This window comes from Diospyros lotus, chromosome 4 (assembly GCF_014633365.1).
Source record: "Diospyros lotus cultivar Yz01 chromosome 4, ASM1463336v1, whole genome shotgun sequence".
Classification (NCBI taxonomy): Eukaryota; Viridiplantae; Streptophyta; class Magnoliopsida; order Ericales; family Ebenaceae; genus Diospyros; species Diospyros lotus.
The window spans coordinates 19,713,686-19,732,799 of record NC_068341.1 but is presented as its reverse complement, the minus strand read 5'-3'; the positions used below and the strand labels follow the sequence as shown (position 1 = coordinate 19,732,799).

Below are 19,114 nucleotides of genomic sequence, written 5' to 3'. Positions count from 1 at the left end.
TAACATAAACACGCATTTTTTTTTAGTTTTTTTATAAAAACAATTTTAAATTTAATTAAAAGAAAAATAAAAAACTAAAAAATCATTTTCCGCCTCTAAAGAGCATCTGAAAGTTTCTCCCCTTCCTTAACCTAAATTATTTTTAAAAATTTAGCCAAAATTGTATTTTTGTCGGTTATCTCCAATTATTACAGAATGATATTTTGCTCTAAGGGATCAATTTCAGTTGGACGCCACTGTGGACTGCCAAATGTCAAATGGACGGGAAGTTTCAAAGAAGGGGCTAAAAACATCGACGGAGCGAGATCTGGGGGTGCCACTGTAATTAACCTATAAATGCAAAATTTACAAAATCCTGGAACGCCGCCGACCTTCGCGCCTATAAAACACCTCCATTGCAGGGTCTTCCAATTGCTCGCGGTCTCTCTCTCTCTCTCTCTCTCTGAGGGGCTCTAATTGTATCATTTTGCTCTCTATCGGAGCGACTACGCGGCCTTTCCACCAGTTCTTGCACCAATCAAGGTTTCTCTTTGTTTCTCTGTTGTCATTTTCGTACTTCATCGACAAATCTCGGTCACAAATCTGAATCATTTTCTTTGATTATGACTTCAGTTAACTAATCCAATAGATCTGTGATTTCGGCTATGGCGGTGCCATCATCAAACGGCAACGCGGAGCTGTCAGCGAACGGTTTAGATCCGGCGGCCGTGGCGTACGAGCCCTTGCCGAAGGTCGCAGCTTCGAACGGTCACCTCGGCAATGGAGTAGAGAAGAAGCTGAAGGAGAGGGCTATTGTGCTGGGGAAGAACGCGCGCAGCATGTGCCTCGACATCACGGAGCCTGACGCGGACGACGAGTCGACCGGTGATAAAGAGGCTTTCATGGCCGGCGTTTTGGTTAAGTACCGGAAGACTCTCACTGAACGCACCAAGCATCACTTGGGTAAATCGTAGTGCTGATTTCGCCTTCTTTTTCTGTGTCCGGATTTTAGTTAGTTTTTAATCTATTTGGATTATGAGAAAATGGGCACAGGCAAAAGTAGGTTATATATTTACAGGGTAAAATTAGTGATAGGACACACATGATGCAAGCACAGCTAGTACAAATCTTCAACTAAATAATACATAGTCAATTCGAACAATAGCTGTTAATATATTTACAATTAATAATGCTAAAGAATGTAAATGTGGTAAGAAAGAAAGGTATTCGCAATCTAATTCAATTAAAATAGTTTAAAATGACTAAGAAAAAAAAGTCTAAAACACTGCACGATATCCAATACATATATAAAAACATCAATTAGATGAAGAGGGTCTTTCATCAACAATTTTTAACTTCTTCCACGTTACATGTGTAGCTTTTCTATTCAGCAGTGCATGGAAAAAGAATACGTGAAGTTTGAAACTATATATTTAGTCCTCATGTTCAAGAAGAAGGAATATATAAAATTTATGTTAAAAATATTATCTAGTTAGTTCACTGCATACTTTTATACACTCTTTCACTATGTCATTCATTCAATCTTTAAAAAACTGGAATATATGTCCTAAATTATTGAAGATTGTAAACATATTCAAAGTTGAAACTTTCAAATTAATAATAAATATTACTTTTCTGGCTGTTGTTATGTGATAGAATATTCTCTTCACTTGGGTAAATCGTAGTGCTGATTTTGCCTTCTTTTTGTGTGTCTGGTTTTTAGTTAGTTTTTAATCTGTTTGGTTTCCGAGAAAATGGGCACAGAAAAAAGGAGTTTATATATTTAAAGGGTAAAAATAGTTCCGGCGACCATTCAACCTAGAAGAGCAATTAGGACTGTCGATCTCTTCCATCTTGAGAAACCTCTTGGTTTAAACAAAGCTTATAACTTGAGACGAGAGGTAGTTTTTCTTTTTATCTTTCTTTCCTTCCAGACAACAAAATATTGGAAAAGCGACTTCTTAGTTTTTTTGTACAGCATTCTCTGCTGAATATATTGAACCAGTATTGCCAAATAAAGTCTCGGATTTATTTTAATGCGATCTAGGATGACTCTCTGTGTAGGGTTTGGCCAACTATAGGAAGAATAAAAAGTATTGTTATTTTCTTCTGTAATTGTGTACCATAATTAGTGCGGATGTGCAATCAATGTTATTCAGCTTACTGATGCATCATGGAGCACCAATGTAATTTTTCCATCCATAATTTAGTTTTTACATTGGTATATTTCAAATGTGCCACCTGTGCTGAGTTGATTTTGCCTTTATGATACTATTTTTTAAGACAACTATTACTGTTAAAACCCTGTATCAGTTTCTATACAGCTATCTTATTCTAGTATTAAATTATTGTACAGGGTACCCATATAATCTGGACTTCGATTATGGTGCTCTTTCCCAATTGCAGCATTTCTCCATAAATAACCTTGGCGACCCATTTATTGAAAGCAATTATGGTGTTCATTCAAGACAATTTGAAGTAGGTGTTTTAGATTGGTTTGCTCGTCTATGGGAAATAGAGAAGAGCCAATACTGGGGTTACATTACAAACTGCGGCACAGAAGGCAATCTTCATGGAATCTTAGTTGGGTTAGTGCATTTTAGCTTAAGCATGAGGGTCTTCATTTTTAAGTTCTGCGGATCGTTTATATGTTCAAAATATCTAACTCTTGCATAACTTGAACTGTGCAGAAGAGAAGTATTTCCGGATGGAATTTTGTATGCATCACGAGACTCACATTACTCTGTATTCAAAGCTGCAAGGATGTACAGAATGGATTGCATAAAGGTTGGGACCTTGGTGACCGGGGAGATTGATTGCACAGATTTCAAGGCCAAGCTACTTCCGAACAAAGACAAACCTGCCATCATCAATGTGAACATAGGTATGTGTGTCTGTTTGTGTTTTTCTATGTGCATGTATCTTTTTCTTGAGCAGTTGAGCATAAGTTCATACACAGACAAACCTGTCTATGCTCATGGCAATTGAAGCCCGATTAACACACTCATTAGTACCTCCATGAGCTGATTTGTGTCCTTGCGTCACAGGTACTACTGTCAAAGGAGCAGTTGATGATCTTGACCTTGTTATACGGATCCTTGAAGAATGTGGATTCTCGCAAGATCGATTCTACATCCATTGTGATGGAGCTTTATTTGGGCTCATGATGCCATTTGTTAAACGTGTAAGTGGGTTTGATATTCTCCCAACTTTTCATTTTTAAACATGGAAGAGGATTTTGTCTTCGATATATTGAGTTTTCCTTTGTGATCTTTGGGACCATACTTCATAGGCTATGTTATATTGTCGGAGACAAATCATAGTGAGCCACATTGCAGGATAGCATTTCTAGCATGTCTCCATAAATGCTCAAGGAATGTATTATGATGCCCCAACTAGATGTTTTGTGGTGTCAGTGATTTCTTATCATAAAGGTCAGTGAACCTAATCATACGTCCCTTAGTTTGTTTCTTCCTAGTTTGCCGGAATAGTGAAAAAGTTTAACCAATCAAATTGGTGTGACCAATTAGTAGAAAAGATGGTTCAAGCATGCTTCCTGCCCTGCTGAGTAAGGATGATAATGTATTTGCATATTCGTCTTTGTTGCGTTTGGATAGAGAGATTTTGAATAATGTCATTTGAAACACTTGCATTTTAAATTCTGTGATTAGAAATGACATATACATAGGTGTCATTTCAAATCCTTTCTATTTTTTGGGTTCAAATCCAGGTGGATTTGGAGCCAGATTCAAATGCTTTCAACAATTATGTAACCAAAGAATGGATTTGGAATTTCAAATTCCAGATGACAAAAGATATGGTCAAATGCACCTATCCAAATAAGTTTAATCTACCAAGACTCCCTCTACCAATTCTTGTTACCATGCTTCCAATCTTATGCATAGTTTAAATGAAGCATTATTGATTATTGTATTATTGTTCGCTTATTCTTTGGTTTGCTTATCGTTGTTATTTGTGATGAACAGGCGCCAAAGGTAACATTTAAGAAGCCCATCGGAAGTGTTAGTGTTTCTGGCCACAAGTTTGTAGGATGTCCAATGCCTTGTGGTGTCCAGATAACAAGACTTGAGCACATCAACACCCTCTCAAGAAATGTTGAATACCTTGCTTCAAGGGATGCCACAATAATGGGAAGCCGGAATGGCCATGCTCCAATCTTCCTGTGGTACACCCTGAACAGAAAAGGCTATAAGGGGTTCCAGAAAGAAGTCCAGAAGTGCCTTAGAAATGCTCATTATCTGAAAGACCGTCTTAGGGAAGCAGGTATTAGTGCTATGCTCAATGACTTGAGCAGCACAGTTGTGTTTGAGCGACCTCTAGATGAGGAGTTTGTTCGGAAATGGCAACTTGCTTGCGAGGGAAATATGGCCCATGTTATTGTGATGCCAAATGTTACCATTGAGAAGCTGGACAATTTCTTAAATGAATTAATTGAGAAACGCTCAGTCTGGTATAAGGATGAGAAAGTTCGGCACCCCTGTCTTGCAGAAGACATAGGAAGTGAGAACTGTGCCTGCCCTCTTCACAAGTGATTTGTCAGTGCAATAAGGTCATTTGATCTTGCTGTTGTATGTTTGTAGCAAACATTAAATTACTATCAAGGCTGATCTTTTAAGCTTATCTGTATTCTTTACCTTGTGAGGAATGTAGTTTCTATTTTCAATTTAGAATTAGTTTTTTGGTAATCGCAGATTCTTAACAGTAGTTCTAACTCAATACTTCTGGAAGTTGGCCTAATATATCTCGGAATTGTTTGAGGGAAAGAGAACAGGCAGAAAACGGAAGATAAGAAAAATAGAATTGAGACATTTGTTTGGTTGGGATGGAAAACACAGAAAAGTTACATGCAATTTCAATTTGTCTTTTGTTCTCTCAGAAGTGAATGAGATCAGGTAATTACCATTTTTGAAAGCGAAACAAAATGCTCAGTTATTTGATGCCAAGTGAATTTGGAACATTACTGAACTACAAACATGGCCGGCACAGTTTTATGTTCACTTGCTTGTTTGTATCTTTTAGATGCGGTAACAAGGGTAATGCTATTTTTTTAAGTGACTGGAGGTTCATGAGTGTAGTAAAGTTGCGTACAAAAATGACACTCTCTGGACACTCAGAAAAGTGTGGAGGGTTGTGTACTGAGGATACTCTTTGCTTGTTTGTATCCTTTGAATAGGTGAGTGTACAAAGAAGACTTTGTCCTCCTATTTCTATCCCGCAAGTAGATAGATCGTGACAAGTAATATAGTGATAAGTAGAGTGTCATACCCACGAGGACTAACTTTTAATGTCTACCCTAACTGATTTAACCTTAACCTAACACACACTTAACAATGACTTCAACTGTGATGAAAACTAATTTACTAATAAAAGATGCAATTAGGACAATTTTTTTGATTCAAAATTCACAAGGATAAGGCACTAGGGTTTGTGAATCCACCGTCGGCCTTCTATGACTCAATTGTTCATTACTCAGATCTTGCTATTCCTTATCTTAGGTTGAAAATCGATGATCCAATTATAACCAAAAGCCTCTCTTGATGGTCATTTAGTTCTATATATATATATGAGATTAACTATCTCTAGTTAATATTCGAACATATAAACATACATTCAATCACAGTGATTATCACAAAATGATTTCACAGGGCATAACAGTATCTCTACCTATTATAGGACCCTACGTTGTTTTCTACCATGTCTAATCCGCATTGAATTTCTCGAAAGCAATACAAATCACAAATACGTTTTAATGGTGATCAAGCATCAAAACTATATTATGAACATAACAAACAATCAACCTGAATGAATAAGAAAATAACAAACAGAGTAACTTTAAATCAAACAAATCGAAGTCGAGGTTTCACCATTCAACCTAGCTATAAATACTTAGCAATGCATTCTTACAATCAAAAGAAAAAGAAAAGAGTCGGAATCCATAGCAGAGATTGAGAAAAAGAAAGAGAAATACAACCAAAAGTTTAGTTTGCCTTTTTTCACACCCCTTCAATCTTCCGTCGGCTCCTCTTCCATCCAAAACTCCCTCAAAACTCCAAGATGAAGCCTTTATATAGCCATTCCTAGGGTTTTTGAGTCGTGCTCAGTGAAAACTCTCGTTCCTCATTGAATTGGACAGAGATGGGCTGAAATCGCACTTTGAATTGAAGTTCAGAACCTTACCGTGGTCCTATCGCAGTATGCTTGTTGCGGTAGATCCGTGGACTCTAGAAAATAATTCCTAAAGCGGTCTTACAGCGGTATGCTTGTTGCTGTAAGACCGTGAGATCCAGAATTTAATTCCTACAGCAAAATGCATACCGGTGTAGCCCACTAGAGTTATTCTTTAGGCTCTCTCTCCTTCGCCTTCCACTATTCGCTCTTATTCCACTTTCACTTTCTCCACCTCATTTTGAGTTGATAGCTAACCATGCCTTCAATTTTTATTTCCACTCTTATCATGCACTGAAATTGTTTCTTTTTGTTTTATGTCTGCTTTGCATTTGATGTGTACCTATACTGACAATATTGAACCCAAAATGAGAAGCAATCACGTTCATTGAATACTTAAATGCTACGCTTGGACAACTAAATAAGAGTGCAAAATATACTAATCAGACTCCCACATGGTGGAGGACAGAAACTAGTCATTTTGGGGGATAGTTTCTAGGTGCATATAAGCACCTTTGTCCAGCATTCTTATCAACCACTCTGTCTGTTTATTTCCTTCATTCATTGGCTGTCTGATATTAGCATCCGGCCACTGTAATGTTCAATGTTCATATTCATTTAAAGATAAAATAATTATTAAAACTGTTGGTCATCTTGTTTATCATCTGAATGGGAGGTTTCTACTACAAGATGTTATTCCTGGAATTAGTTATTTTTATCTTTTCATGCCCTCGTCTTTGATTTCTTCCTCTTCTGGGTATGCTATGCTTCTCCTCGCTATCTAGTCTGCAGCTATGCTTGGAGAGTCGCTTTAGAAGATTGATTTACAGAGGCTCAGCCACAATTGGATACTTGTTCCGTGGCATCCTGACGAGGGTTGGCTGGACAGAGTCATCTTTCTCCAGAGGTCGCCACCTGAAATGGGGGCAAGGTATCAAAGTGGTAAGCATTATTTCATAAAACTTTCTTTCAAGTTCTGACATGAAGTTTGGCAATAACATATTATCACATACATTCCAAGTTTTATGGCTTAAAGGCAATTAGGCAATTTGGAAACTGCTTAGATGATAATCTACAAGTTGAGAAATGTATTGAAGCTAGGAGGTATCTCCTGCTTGTCCATTGTCTCTCCAAATTTACTACTTTTTCTTTGTTCTCTTACTTGTATCTGCAGACCAGGTGATGAATGAAGATTGAGAGTTCCAGCTTGGCGAGGTTGATTCCAGGACACATACGTGGTCCACTACCAAACCCAAGAAAGCTGAAAGGTTTTATGTGTTCCTGCAATTCAGGCAGTGAAGTCTTTACCATCATTCAAATGGCACAAAGAAAAATAGAGAGCTAGCTTGTGAGGAGCTAGGACTCACATCAAATCGGGAAGGGTCGAATTTATAGGGATCGGGGAAAACTTCTGGATTATGGTGAATTGAAACTACATCCAAGTTGACTGACCAGCCTTTCTGGATTTTGTATCCTGAATTACTGAAAACAGTTAGATATGAAAATTCACACATTTCAGTTGGAAATATCAGTGCCGCATATTTGTACAATGTTTACCATCAATCTCAAAGTCCTGTGCAGCTTTTCTTGAAAACCAAGGCAGGACTGTGGCTCTGCGAAGAGTTTCGCTGATCACCTGAACATGAAAGATGAGAAGAATGTTCAGAATGTAAACTTCTGTAAGATTTTTTAACAAAGGAAAATGTTGGGCATATTGCTGACTTTGGCAGTGTAAGGCATGTTGTTGACTTCAGGCCAGGTAAGACTTGATCCATCCTTCCTGTTCTCTCTAATTTCCCTGTGTTCCTCCTGCAAATCCACCGTCAAATTGATTAACCTGTAGAATTTAACAGAAAATATTTGGGAGCCTGCTGCTAGGATTGCAAAGAAATGTTACCCTAAGACGTTCCAAAACTGTGGGATTTTCTTCAAGGAATTTCATGAGCCATGTGATTGCTGCGGTTGTTGTATCATGACCTGCAACTAGGAGGGTTAATATGTTGTCTTTCAGTTGTTTGTCCGTCAGTTTACTGTCATCATGTATTCCTTCAGCACCATCTTTGCTGTGTTTCGTTATTAGGGATTCTAAGAAGTCCTGCTGAAAGCTCTCTCCATTTCTCCTCTTGGAAATAATCGAATCTAACATTGCATACATCCTATCGCGAGCCTGATCAGGAGATTGCTGGAATTACTCAAATTTTGATTTGCAGCATTGCTATTGAACGATTCGAGGTATGCTATTGTTTCTTCTTTTCCTTTTCTTTCTCGATGCATCCTTGTTAAAATTTTATTGACACTGTAAACTGACTTTGCCAAACTGGTAAGAAGCTTACCTTGATGCCATGATAAAAAGCTGTCCCCGGAATTTTGAACGGCAAGGATGCAAATGAAGAAGAAATGAGCTTGAAATTAGCTCTGAACTTCTCTTGCTCATCACCGTGGGGCTCTAAGCTCATGATCATATTGCCTATGACCTTGAGTGTAAACTGCATTGTTAAATAAACTCAGTTATAATATCAAAACAACACAAGGCCATGAATTTTGAGTTTTGCAAGTCCAAGATTAGAACAAACTGTGGAAGCCTCTTCAAGAACATAGACGGTTCTCCCATTCCATGTATCCAAGGTTTCAATGGCCAGATTGTTCATAAACTGGAAATATTTCTTTAGGCCATCCACCGAGAGGGGCTCTGCTATGAGCCTGCGAAGCCGCTTGTGTGCCTCCCCATTCTGTTGAAGCAAGCTCGTGGGACCGAGCACTTGCTTGCCGGTATAGAACAGGTTCAAGCTCACCATCCCATCTTTCCCTGTTAGCAAAATCTTGGCTGCTTCTCTCCCAGTCATGAAAACAGTAAATCTCCCCAGTACGTAAGTCTTAAATACTTTCCCATACCTAAAATAAATGAAAGATCAAAAACTGTTGCTTCATAGTTTTGACATAAAGATGGATCTCTTAACTAGTTACCTCTGTTGCCTCTTGTTCATGAAGTTGAAAATCCCAGACGGACTCGAAAATTCGGATAGGAAAGAGAAGCTCTCCCCTACAACAGGCCAGCCAAGGCTGCCTGGGATCACCTCCATTGCTTTTGGAGAGGTCCATGAATGCCGAAAGAAGATGGCTGAAATTAAAAGAACCGATGCAATGGACAGGATGATTAACATACTTAGCTCCATGGCCCTGTCTACTACGATATAGGAAGTTGAGGCATCAAAACTACACACACCCACACACATATATATATGCTTGAAGTAATCGGCAAGGTATCTGCACTATGTTCCCCCTTGTCTTTGTTTTCGGCGTATCTCTAATGATTATGTGTTTTTTTTTTTATGAGCTGACATTGTAATATGAGAAGGATTGCAGTCTATTGTTTGTCACATATATGAATCCTGCTGAGAGAAATTGATTCTTATCATAGTTTCAGATGCTCTTCTTGTTTTTGGATCCTTGTTTTTGCTTTCTCATGTCGAATACTGGAATGACCTAATTATTATACCATGCTTTTGTCTCCCACCATATTTCTTGTGTTTGTTGATGACAAGTGGAACAAGGCCAATCATTATCATTTCTTGTCTCCACCATATATATTTAGAGGCTGTTTGGTTTAGCGTTTTTTTGAATAGCTTTTAACTTAAAAGTTAGATAGTGTTTAAGTTGATAATGTGTTTGGATAGATGCGCTTTTAAATTATCAATTATTAGTTATGTGTTTGGTTTGTAAAAGCTAATAAACTATCAGAACTTGATAAAAAGACTAAAATAGACATGATATTGAATAATATAATTTAAAAGCATAAAAATACTATTTTTGATCAAATAAATTATAAATTAATTTCTAATTAATAGAATACTTACAATTATAAGTTAATAAATTATATATAATTATCAAAAAAAATATTAATACAGTACAATTATATAATTATCAAAGAAATTATATACAATTACAAGTTTATACACAACATATTTTTTTATATGTAAATAAAAAGATATATACAACTGATGAAATAAGTTGTATATAAAAAATATATACATATAAATACAGGAAAAAGAAAATACACAACATATATATATATATATATATAAACTAATGAGAAGAAGAAGGAGGTCGAAAGATATACCAGAGGAGACAGACGAATTTGGAAGAAGGAGATTGTTGGAAGAAGAAAGTCGCTGGAGATAACGGTTGTGGTGACGAATCTAGAAGAAGGATCGGTGATGGCCTGACCTGGATCTAGAATGAGGTTGCTTGCAGCGACCCGCTGGATGACGGTGATGGTGGTATGAAGGAGGGGCGACGGTAATGGTAGCGTAGAGGTCCTGGAGAAGATGATGGATATTTTGGTATTTTTGTTGGTCAATTTACCAGCGTTTTTTTGGCAAAGCTGGAGGGTACCAGCTTTTGCTAAACGTTGTTATAACAGCTTTTCAGTAGTGTATAAGTTGAAATGCTCAGCCAAACACTTAACCATCAAACGCATGGCAGCGGATCAGTTGCTGTAATGGCTTATACACGGTCAAACCGCTAAGCCAAATAGCCTCTTAATGCAAGCCCTAGATCATGAAAATTAGAGAATCTTTTTACATAGTCGCCCCTACAGTTTCTAAAAATATCATTTTTTTTCTTTTTTTTTTTAAAAAAAAACTATAAGCTCTAGTTTCATGACAGTTAGCAACTTTTCAAAATGGGGATTTTTGTTTTTCTTCCATTAATTTTCCTATTGATGAGATCATGTAGGTTGAGATTTGATGGGGACAGGCTACATTTGCAGTACATTACTTCCCAACCAGAACTTATTCTGCACATTGAAGGTAATGCTGCATTTTCGTTGGCGAGGGCGGGCTTTGGAGCACTTTGCTTGTATTCATTCTGTTTGTTTTCTTTCCGACTCCTACAAACCCAGGGAAACGATCTCTCAAACCAGGCATGGGTGCGATTTATACTTAAATCATTACTTCTTCTCTTCATCTCCACGTTACATTTTCCCTCCCCATCTCCATTCTTATTCTTGTCCCCAAGTCTTCTACTCAATCTCCCTTTCTCACTATCAGATAATGGGCACCCAACCCATTATTGAATACTTATTACCCAACCAATTTATATAAAATTTAAAAATACTTTAAGAATAATTTATCCCTAATAATTATTTTGTATTTTCAACTATGTTTTTTTTACAATGTTAAGGTTTTAATGTTTCAAATTAATACTATTTTTTTTAAAAAATAAATAATCCAAAAACAAATTATCAAATAAAATAACTTGAATATTCAAAAAAAAAACATAATAAATAAAATATTTTAGGATAAAAAAAGGGGCCATGGGTCTTCAAATAGCCAGCCCATGAGGCAAGAGGGCCCATTAAAGTTTCAATGCCACTACACCTTTCATCTCTTTTCCCTTGGCGTTATCCCTCTACAATCTTTGTTGTGTTCTTATTCGTCATCACCAACACCATGCCTGGCTACCAATGCCTTCGCGCGATACCATGGCTGGTCGACAACAAACTTTCAAAAAATTGCTATTGTTCCTTCCAGCAAAAGGGGTGATCAGACGTAAGGTTGCAACGACAGGAAATAGAGTTCAACGATCGGCATGGTAGGGGTGGGAGGGTGGCTGGCACTTGTAAGTACTCAGACATTCAAGTAAGTAAGAAAGAAAATTGGCAGAATATCAATAGGCTCGAAAAGAATATACCTTGACTCTTGATAGAGCTGATTTATATAGAATGAGAAGAGATTTTCCTGCATGCATGTTTGCATTAGGCGTTGTATGGTGATGTGACTGGATATTCGGCATCGACGGGGCTCCCTAATGGTGGCATGGTGCCAAATGGATCTTCATTAAATGCAGATAAGATCTACTATTAATGAGGATGAAATCTAGAGCGGGCACAGGAGTGTTGAAGGTACAGAGGTGATCACTGACAGGTAGAAAGATGGTCGAGATTAGGCCAGAAGGTCGGTAGGGGTCTTGGACTTTTACTGGGCTAGGCTCGATCGGGCTAGAATGGTCCACCTATTTACGCATAGAATTTATTTATAGTTTTATAGTGTTAAACTTTATAAAAGTAAGACCCCAATATAATGCCTCATAACTCCCTTTGATTTATATCAACTCTTTGACTCTTTAACAATAAATATCACCCTCTACTTGTACGCACCCTACTACCCTAAACCTTGTATGTCTCGTTTTCTCCAAGCAACTAGTGGCCATCATCTTCATTGACTTCTCACCACAATATCTTTGTTTTATGGCTTCTTTAGATTATCTCTCATCTTTGTTCATTTTTTACTTTCTTCCTCATTCTGATTGTTAAAAGTCTTTTTTGTTACCACCATTACAACCCTCAAACATTGCCACCATTACAACCCCTCTATTCAATCTTTTCCCCCTTCGCTATCAAGAGCTTATATCTTCTTATTTCCTTTTATGTCTCCTATCTCCATTTTCTCTCTTTCTTTCATTCTCTATTTGCCATTTCCATCCTTTGTCGAGCTTATTGCCACCCTTTGATCCCTCCATCATCCATCAGCTCCAATGACCCCATTTCTTTATTCTCTTAATGAAACTTGAGCTTTTCAACCATTCTATAAATTTTTGGCTAACATTGCTTCAAGTATTGTAACATTCTAAAATTTTATAGAACTTTTTAGAGTGTTCATTTCTAAGAAAATTCATCAAATAAATACATTAATGAGTAATTTAAAAATTTGAGTGTTAGTAATTATCAAATTTTTATGAAATTTTAGCAAATTAATTTTTGAGGAAAAGTTTTAGAATTGACTTGACTGATGATCATTTGAAAGTTTTGAGGTATTAGTATAATTATTAAAATTCTAATACTTTGAATGATTTGGGAAAGTAATTTTGTGGTCATTAATTTTGAGAATTACTTTGAAAAGGTTGTAAAATTCTATGAAATTGTTAGTTTAGGAAAGGGTGAATTAAACCTTGTTCACCCTTAAAAAATTAAATAATTGAAATAAAATAAGAATATAAAAAAAGTAAGAATGTAGCTGTAACACCCCCATTTTATGGTTAATATTTATATATAACTTTTTTGAAGGATGCGACATTAGCATGGTTACTAAAAACTCATGGTGACCTCTTCCTTGGAAATCCCGATCGAGGAATTCAAGAGGAAGCGTCATAATGGTTGGCATCTACTAGAGTCTTAATGAAAATACAAAAGCCATCAAACACATATATGATAACTGTAACATCCTGCATTGATCCATAAGAAGGATCGGAACAACTTACCCTGATGGGCCTACGCAAACTTCCTAGGGGGTCACCCATCCTTAAGCTTCCCAAGCTCAAACACGCTTAACCCGAGAATTCTTTGCCAACATTCAGCCCAAAAGGTATCTAACTGGTGTTATTTTCTTCCTTACTCATCCTCGATATATACTACTATTCTCTGGGCTATTTGGGTATTACATTCTCCCTCGTTTGAGCACATAACGTTCTCATCATGCGACCTTACAACTGGCCCCATATCTTCTCCCCTTTGGAGGCTGTCATCCTAGAAGCTTGCCAGGAGTCGCTCCTTGTTTAGGCCCTCTGGCCCCTGTGCCACTCCTCACCCTCATCGGATAGCCTTCTCCAAGGGTCAGCTCTGATACCACCTGTAACATCCCGCATCGAGCGATAGAAAGGATCGGAACAACTTACCCTAATGGGTCTAAGCGAACTTCCCAGGAGGTCACCCATCCTTGAACTCCAGCTTAAGTACACTTAACCCGGGAATTCTTTGCCAACATTCAGCCCAAAAGGTATACAGTTGGTGTTATTTCCTTCCTTACTTATCTTCGATATATACTACCCTTGTAACACCCCGTTTTTCTCTTACTGAGCGTGTCACTATGCTGGGGCCCAAAATATATATAAATTATTTTTTTTCTTTCTTTCTCGGTACATAACTTAAACCTTAAGTACCGAGTTCCAACAAAACCCCCCCAGTAAATCATTAAAAATGCGGAAGCGATAATCGAAACCTGATATGGTACATAATCAGTTCACTTTATTTATAACATAAAAATCCATACCATAGTTAACATCATATCCTCAATATTGAAATACATAAATACATGGAGATTCCATAATATTCTAACAAGGTTAATCATAAATAAAACATCAGTTAAAACATATCCGAGTCAGCTCGCTGAATCCATCAGCCACGCCATCACATGCCGACATATCTCAACCTGCTCCTTGCCTGAGCTGCAAGTCTAAACTGGAACGTTGAATATTCCAGGGGTATAATCCATTAGAAGATGAAACTTCTAGTGAGGGTCCAAAACATATATATGAATGCATGATGTGATATATGAATAACATTTGCCCTTAATGTAACTTCCTAGGCTCATCAGCCTGGTACAAAATCCTAGGTAAATCCCGAACCTTTGCAAGATAAGCCTAACGTTATTCCATCATTGCCCTAGGGGAATTACGGCTACACTCTGGGGGCGACATCCCATTCCCATGCACAAATATCAATATGACAATAATATCATGTCATGCAATTATCACGACTTTCCATGCAATATAAGAAAAATAAATATTGCATTCATAACAACATGCATATATGACAAACATATCATGAACATGTGTTCTTGGGAGAAAACCACTCACAAAACCATAGTTATGATAGGAAAATTCACATTTTCCCTAAAGATCAAGACACCTTGAAAAGCATGCATTGCCTCGATATGCGTACCTGACCTCAATTCTCGTGCCAACTCTCAAAAGTTGCACTAATCACATCATCTCAATCACCTCAATCATCAAAATGATATTTAATCACTAAATATCCTCAATATTCCACTTATTTCATTTTTCCTTCATTTTCTTTCATTTTCCTTTCCAAAAATTCCAATAAATACCTCAGGACTATTTTCTCAAATCTAATTTCACAACAATTTATTATGGGTTATAAACTTCAAGGGAAAAATACTGGACTTACCCGGATGTTGCGTTTTCACGCAAAATGAGATTCTTTGGTGCTAAAATCGAGACATCGGGAATCCCAAATCCTAATTTTTTTGCACAAACCTCCATAAAATAATTTTCCTGATTTTTCCACATTTTTTTTCAGAATTTTCCCGAGCCCCACGCGCCTGCACATGCCTGCACGTGCTAGGGCGACTGGGGGCATGTGAGGTGCAGCGCGTGACCGGCACGCGCCGGTCGTCTTCTCCGGCGACGGTCGTGCGGCGTTCTAGGCTGACTCCACCTTTTGATTCCCCTCGTCTAGTAGATCCAAATGGCATGTCTTGATGCCCGAAACAAGCACCAAAGGTGCCTCAATCGGGCGGCCAAAGCCTCGGCTTGGTCGTCCGCCTCATTTTCCAGCGAGCTCTCGAACGGCCATCAAACGACCACCAAAACGCTCCAAAGTTTCTAGATATGCTCTACACCTCATGGGCTTCAAAAGCCCCATATTCTCGAGCCTCAATTCTTTCAATATCGCAGCCAATTTTGAAACCAAACTTTCTTCATTTTTGGTTATCAAGAACCCCTATTTATAGGCATCCTCGATGCCTCAAATGCCTTTGGCCACTCGACCCACTTCCTTTAGAGCTTCACCAGCCCCTGGATCGACCTCAAGCAAACCTTATTCGACCAGAAAAAGGAGTGGCAGGCGCACGAAAAATTCGGTCAACTTTCGGCCGCTTTCTTTTGCTTTTCTGGCCAACCCATTGGCCGTTGTCGGCCAGCCCTTTACAAAAGATGCTCCCTGAGCAACCCTCGTGCCATCCCGGTAGCCAATTTCGGTGATCTGATGGGTTGGTCGGCCATGGTTGTTTGGAGATTTTCTTAAAATTACACTTTGGCCCCTCAAACTTTGGCTCATTTCACCAAGCCTCTTGACTTTTGATAATTGCCTATAAGTCCCTCAAGTCCTAAAACATCATTTTGACCCCTGAGGATTCCGAAAAAATATCGTTTCGATCTCTCTCTAGCAATTTCAAAAAATTGCACTTAGGCTCGAATCTTCGTTTTGGCCCTAAACCTCTTCGTTTCTTCCTAAAACCACTGAAGGGTTGTTCCTTATGAAAAATTGAAGCCCTCTCAAGCTTCTGTTGACTTTCGAGAAGTCGTCTATAACAATTTGGTATTGCAGCCTAATTGGCAGCTGCATTTTAGCTGTATCGAAAACTGTTCCTGATCTTATTTCTTTTGATGGTATAAATCATATCTCGGGGTGCTTGTTAATGCCACATCATTTTCCTTTGATATCTCGGCTCCAGGGCACTCCCAACAGTCGATTCGATCGTCCATACGGTAATAAATTACCGTTATATCCTCAATTTATCCTTAAATTTCATTTTTTCCCTAAGATAAATTACCTTTGAGTCCTTTCGAATTTCTCGGGTATTACAACCCTTCTCTGGACTCTTTGGGTATTACAATAACTGAGCTCTATTACCACCACATACATCATCTTTTACAACCTTAGCCATACATTAGGGTCGATTACACTAAGTAGTACCGAAGCTAACATGTTACCCTATTAAAATATTTGCAACAAGAAGACACCACCAGGATCTTATGGTCGAGACAGCTCTGTACATGTTTAACCCCCACCTTGAGCACCTTCTAACTCGCTAATATTGGAAGCCTAACCCTTACCTGGAATGGCGCAAGCAAACATGAGCCGCAAGACTCGCAAGCATAACAGTATGAAGGCAACAGGTTAAGAATAAAATTTTCCCCACACCCTATGTGTTTCATGCCCATGTAGCAACATTTCGTGTAGTGTATTAGCTCTAAATGCATAAACATAAAGTAAGCATCACGTATACAGTCCTTAGGGCCCACATAAGATACACATATTGGCACCCAAGTCCCGCATACAAACCTATTAGCAACCCAATATAGGCTATCATATCATTAATCCTGATCACATTATTTGGTTTTTCCTGTCATTCATAACATATCGCCTTTTCCTATTATCATCATAACATATCATCATCGTAACATGTTGCTGCTGGGGGATCATCCCCACTGTCTTATGCTCCCTCATGTTAGTCACTATTCCTTACCATGTAATACAATACGTAAGAAATGCAATGGCCTTTGCAGCATAAACGTGATGACAAGGCCCCCATAAACTAAGCATCAGGCCATGCTACTCCCACATAGGAACACACACGTGCGAAATGCTCTAAATGTATATACTCACCCAGTATACCCAAGTTGGCACTTAGGCTAACCGGGTCATGCAAATGCGCACACTTCCCCACACACATAGAGTATGTTTCCCCCAATAAATGCAACCCAACCCCCATGTGTTACAATAATGACATGACATGCACAATAAACAAAGTGGGTGACTGGCAGTACCATTTTTCCTGGCTCATCTGTGACTTGTCACAACGACCGATAGTTGGTGTCCATACATCCAACGAGCGACTATCACGACCTAACGATCGACAACCAGTAGCTTTTTACCCTATACCCTTAAACACCCATAAGCCCATACATAACATTCCTTTCGCAAGGAGACACAATTCCTTGCGTAAACTAAACCTAATAATAAAGCGTCATTCCTGAAGAATTTGAGGGCGAATCAAAACCCTCGTTTAGATTATAAGTTTGACTCAACTAGAATTTACGTTACAGGCTAAATAAATAAACCCGATTAGATTGTTCACATCAAAGAGAATAATATGAAGAAGTCTCGCAACGGGAACTTACATGCAGTCGAAAGAGAGAAAAAATATGAAGAAGACTTGCAACGGGAACTTACATGCAGTCAAAAGAGAGAATACAATACGAAGAAGATTCGCAACGAGAACTTACTGTTGAGTGTAGATTTTGATGATTGATGATTGGCATGTGTAAATGTGAATTTATATTTTATGTTCTAACAAAGTATGAAGCCTTCATAAGGCTTACAAAGCTATTCTTTAGTGATTTCATGACACAGGTTATATATGGAAACTTCTTATACTTATATAGAGATTTCATTATATATGGAAACAAGTTTTTAGAGAGCTTTCTAGAAATTTGAGTATTTGAGCTATGAATGGAAAGTTCTTCTTAGAATGGAAAGTCTAGAAGATATATTGAATCCTTGTTCATATATGGGAAGTTCAAAAGATATATATGGAAGTTTTTGAGGAGATTGGAGTAGTCCACTATATGGAGTTGCCATATATGTAACTTGGCGACATGGCATTGTTAATGTGGCATTTTGATGACATGGCAGCCACGTGGAGCACACTCATCAAGGTTACATCTTCTCGTTGGTCTAAATATGGTAAGAGAATCATGGAGTAAATTTAAAGGTTCTTAGAAGCTTCTTTACTTAGTTAAATATGGAAGAATTTTTGAATTGCATTCAAATGGAGAAGTTAAAGATTTAGCCCTATTATTCAACATTAATGGAGGAAATTAAGGTTTGAAAGTTAAACCTTGATTGATATTACTTTCCTTTATTGCTGATTCTATCTCATTAAAAGGATCCTCTACTCAAATCATGGAATCAATTATCCTACTCATTATGACTAATTGATATCTTCATTATAGCTAATTGATATCTTCATTATGGGAGAATATTCTAAGGATATCTTGCATATATTCAGCTACACAAATTGATTCTCTTCTTGTTGTCAACATTTTTTAGTATGGAAACTTGATCAATTAAGGGCTTTTGAAGTTATAATTGATATCTTCATTATTGGACAAATTTGCTTCATTATCTGAGAATATTTGGAAGGATTTTACACCATTTAGAGGTTTAAATTCAAATTTCAAATTAGCTATGCTTGTTATGGAAGCTAAGGGGCCAATTGCATAATCAAAGGAGTTTGAAGATCAACTAGAAGTCAGAATTGATCATTTGTTATTTAATTTCGATTTTGCAAGAATTATGAAGGGTTTGGATAATATTTTTAATCCTTGAAATCAGCCATGCATTATTGGAATTGATTTGCTCATTCAA

The 19,114-nt window shown here is 37.7% G+C and overlaps 2 protein-coding genes across 3 annotated transcripts; one reads left to right on the top strand and one right to left on the bottom strand.

Annotated features, from left to right (window-relative positions):
• Positions 1–352: 352 nt before the first annotated feature.
• On the top strand, positions 353–4,685 carry LOC127798670 (serine decarboxylase-like). 2 transcript variants are annotated; one of them, XM_052332204.1, is made up of 6 exons: positions 353–522; positions 613–942; positions 2,336–2,567; positions 2,670–2,863; positions 3,027–3,163; positions 3,966–4,685. In XM_052332204.1, exons 2-6 carry the CDS (start codon positions 645–647, stop codon positions 4,530–4,532), a joined length of 1,428 nt encoding a protein of 475 aa, XP_052188164.1. In that variant the 5' UTR covers positions 353–522; positions 613–644; the 3' UTR covers positions 4,533–4,685. The 2 variants fall into 2 exon arrangements, with proteins under 2 accessions (XP_052188164.1, XP_052188165.1); XM_052332205.1 differs by having other exon boundaries at positions 357–522; positions 629–942.
• A 2,241-nt stretch (positions 4,686–6,926) lies between these two features.
• LOC127800619 (abscisic acid 8'-hydroxylase 3-like) lies at positions 6,927–9,338 on the bottom strand. Its single transcript, XM_052335331.1, has 9 exons — positions 9,130–9,338; positions 8,739–9,057; positions 8,499–8,651; positions 8,063–8,332; positions 7,888–7,974; positions 7,723–7,801; positions 7,533–7,639; positions 7,328–7,446; positions 6,927–7,080 (listed from the first exon to the last, which is right to left on the bottom strand). The coding sequence occupies exons 1-9, from the start codon at positions 9,336–9,338 to the stop codon at positions 6,990–6,992; spliced, it is 1,434 nt and encodes a 477-aa protein (XP_052191291.1). The 3' UTR covers positions 6,927–6,989.
• Positions 9,339–19,114: the final 9,776 nt, after the last annotated feature.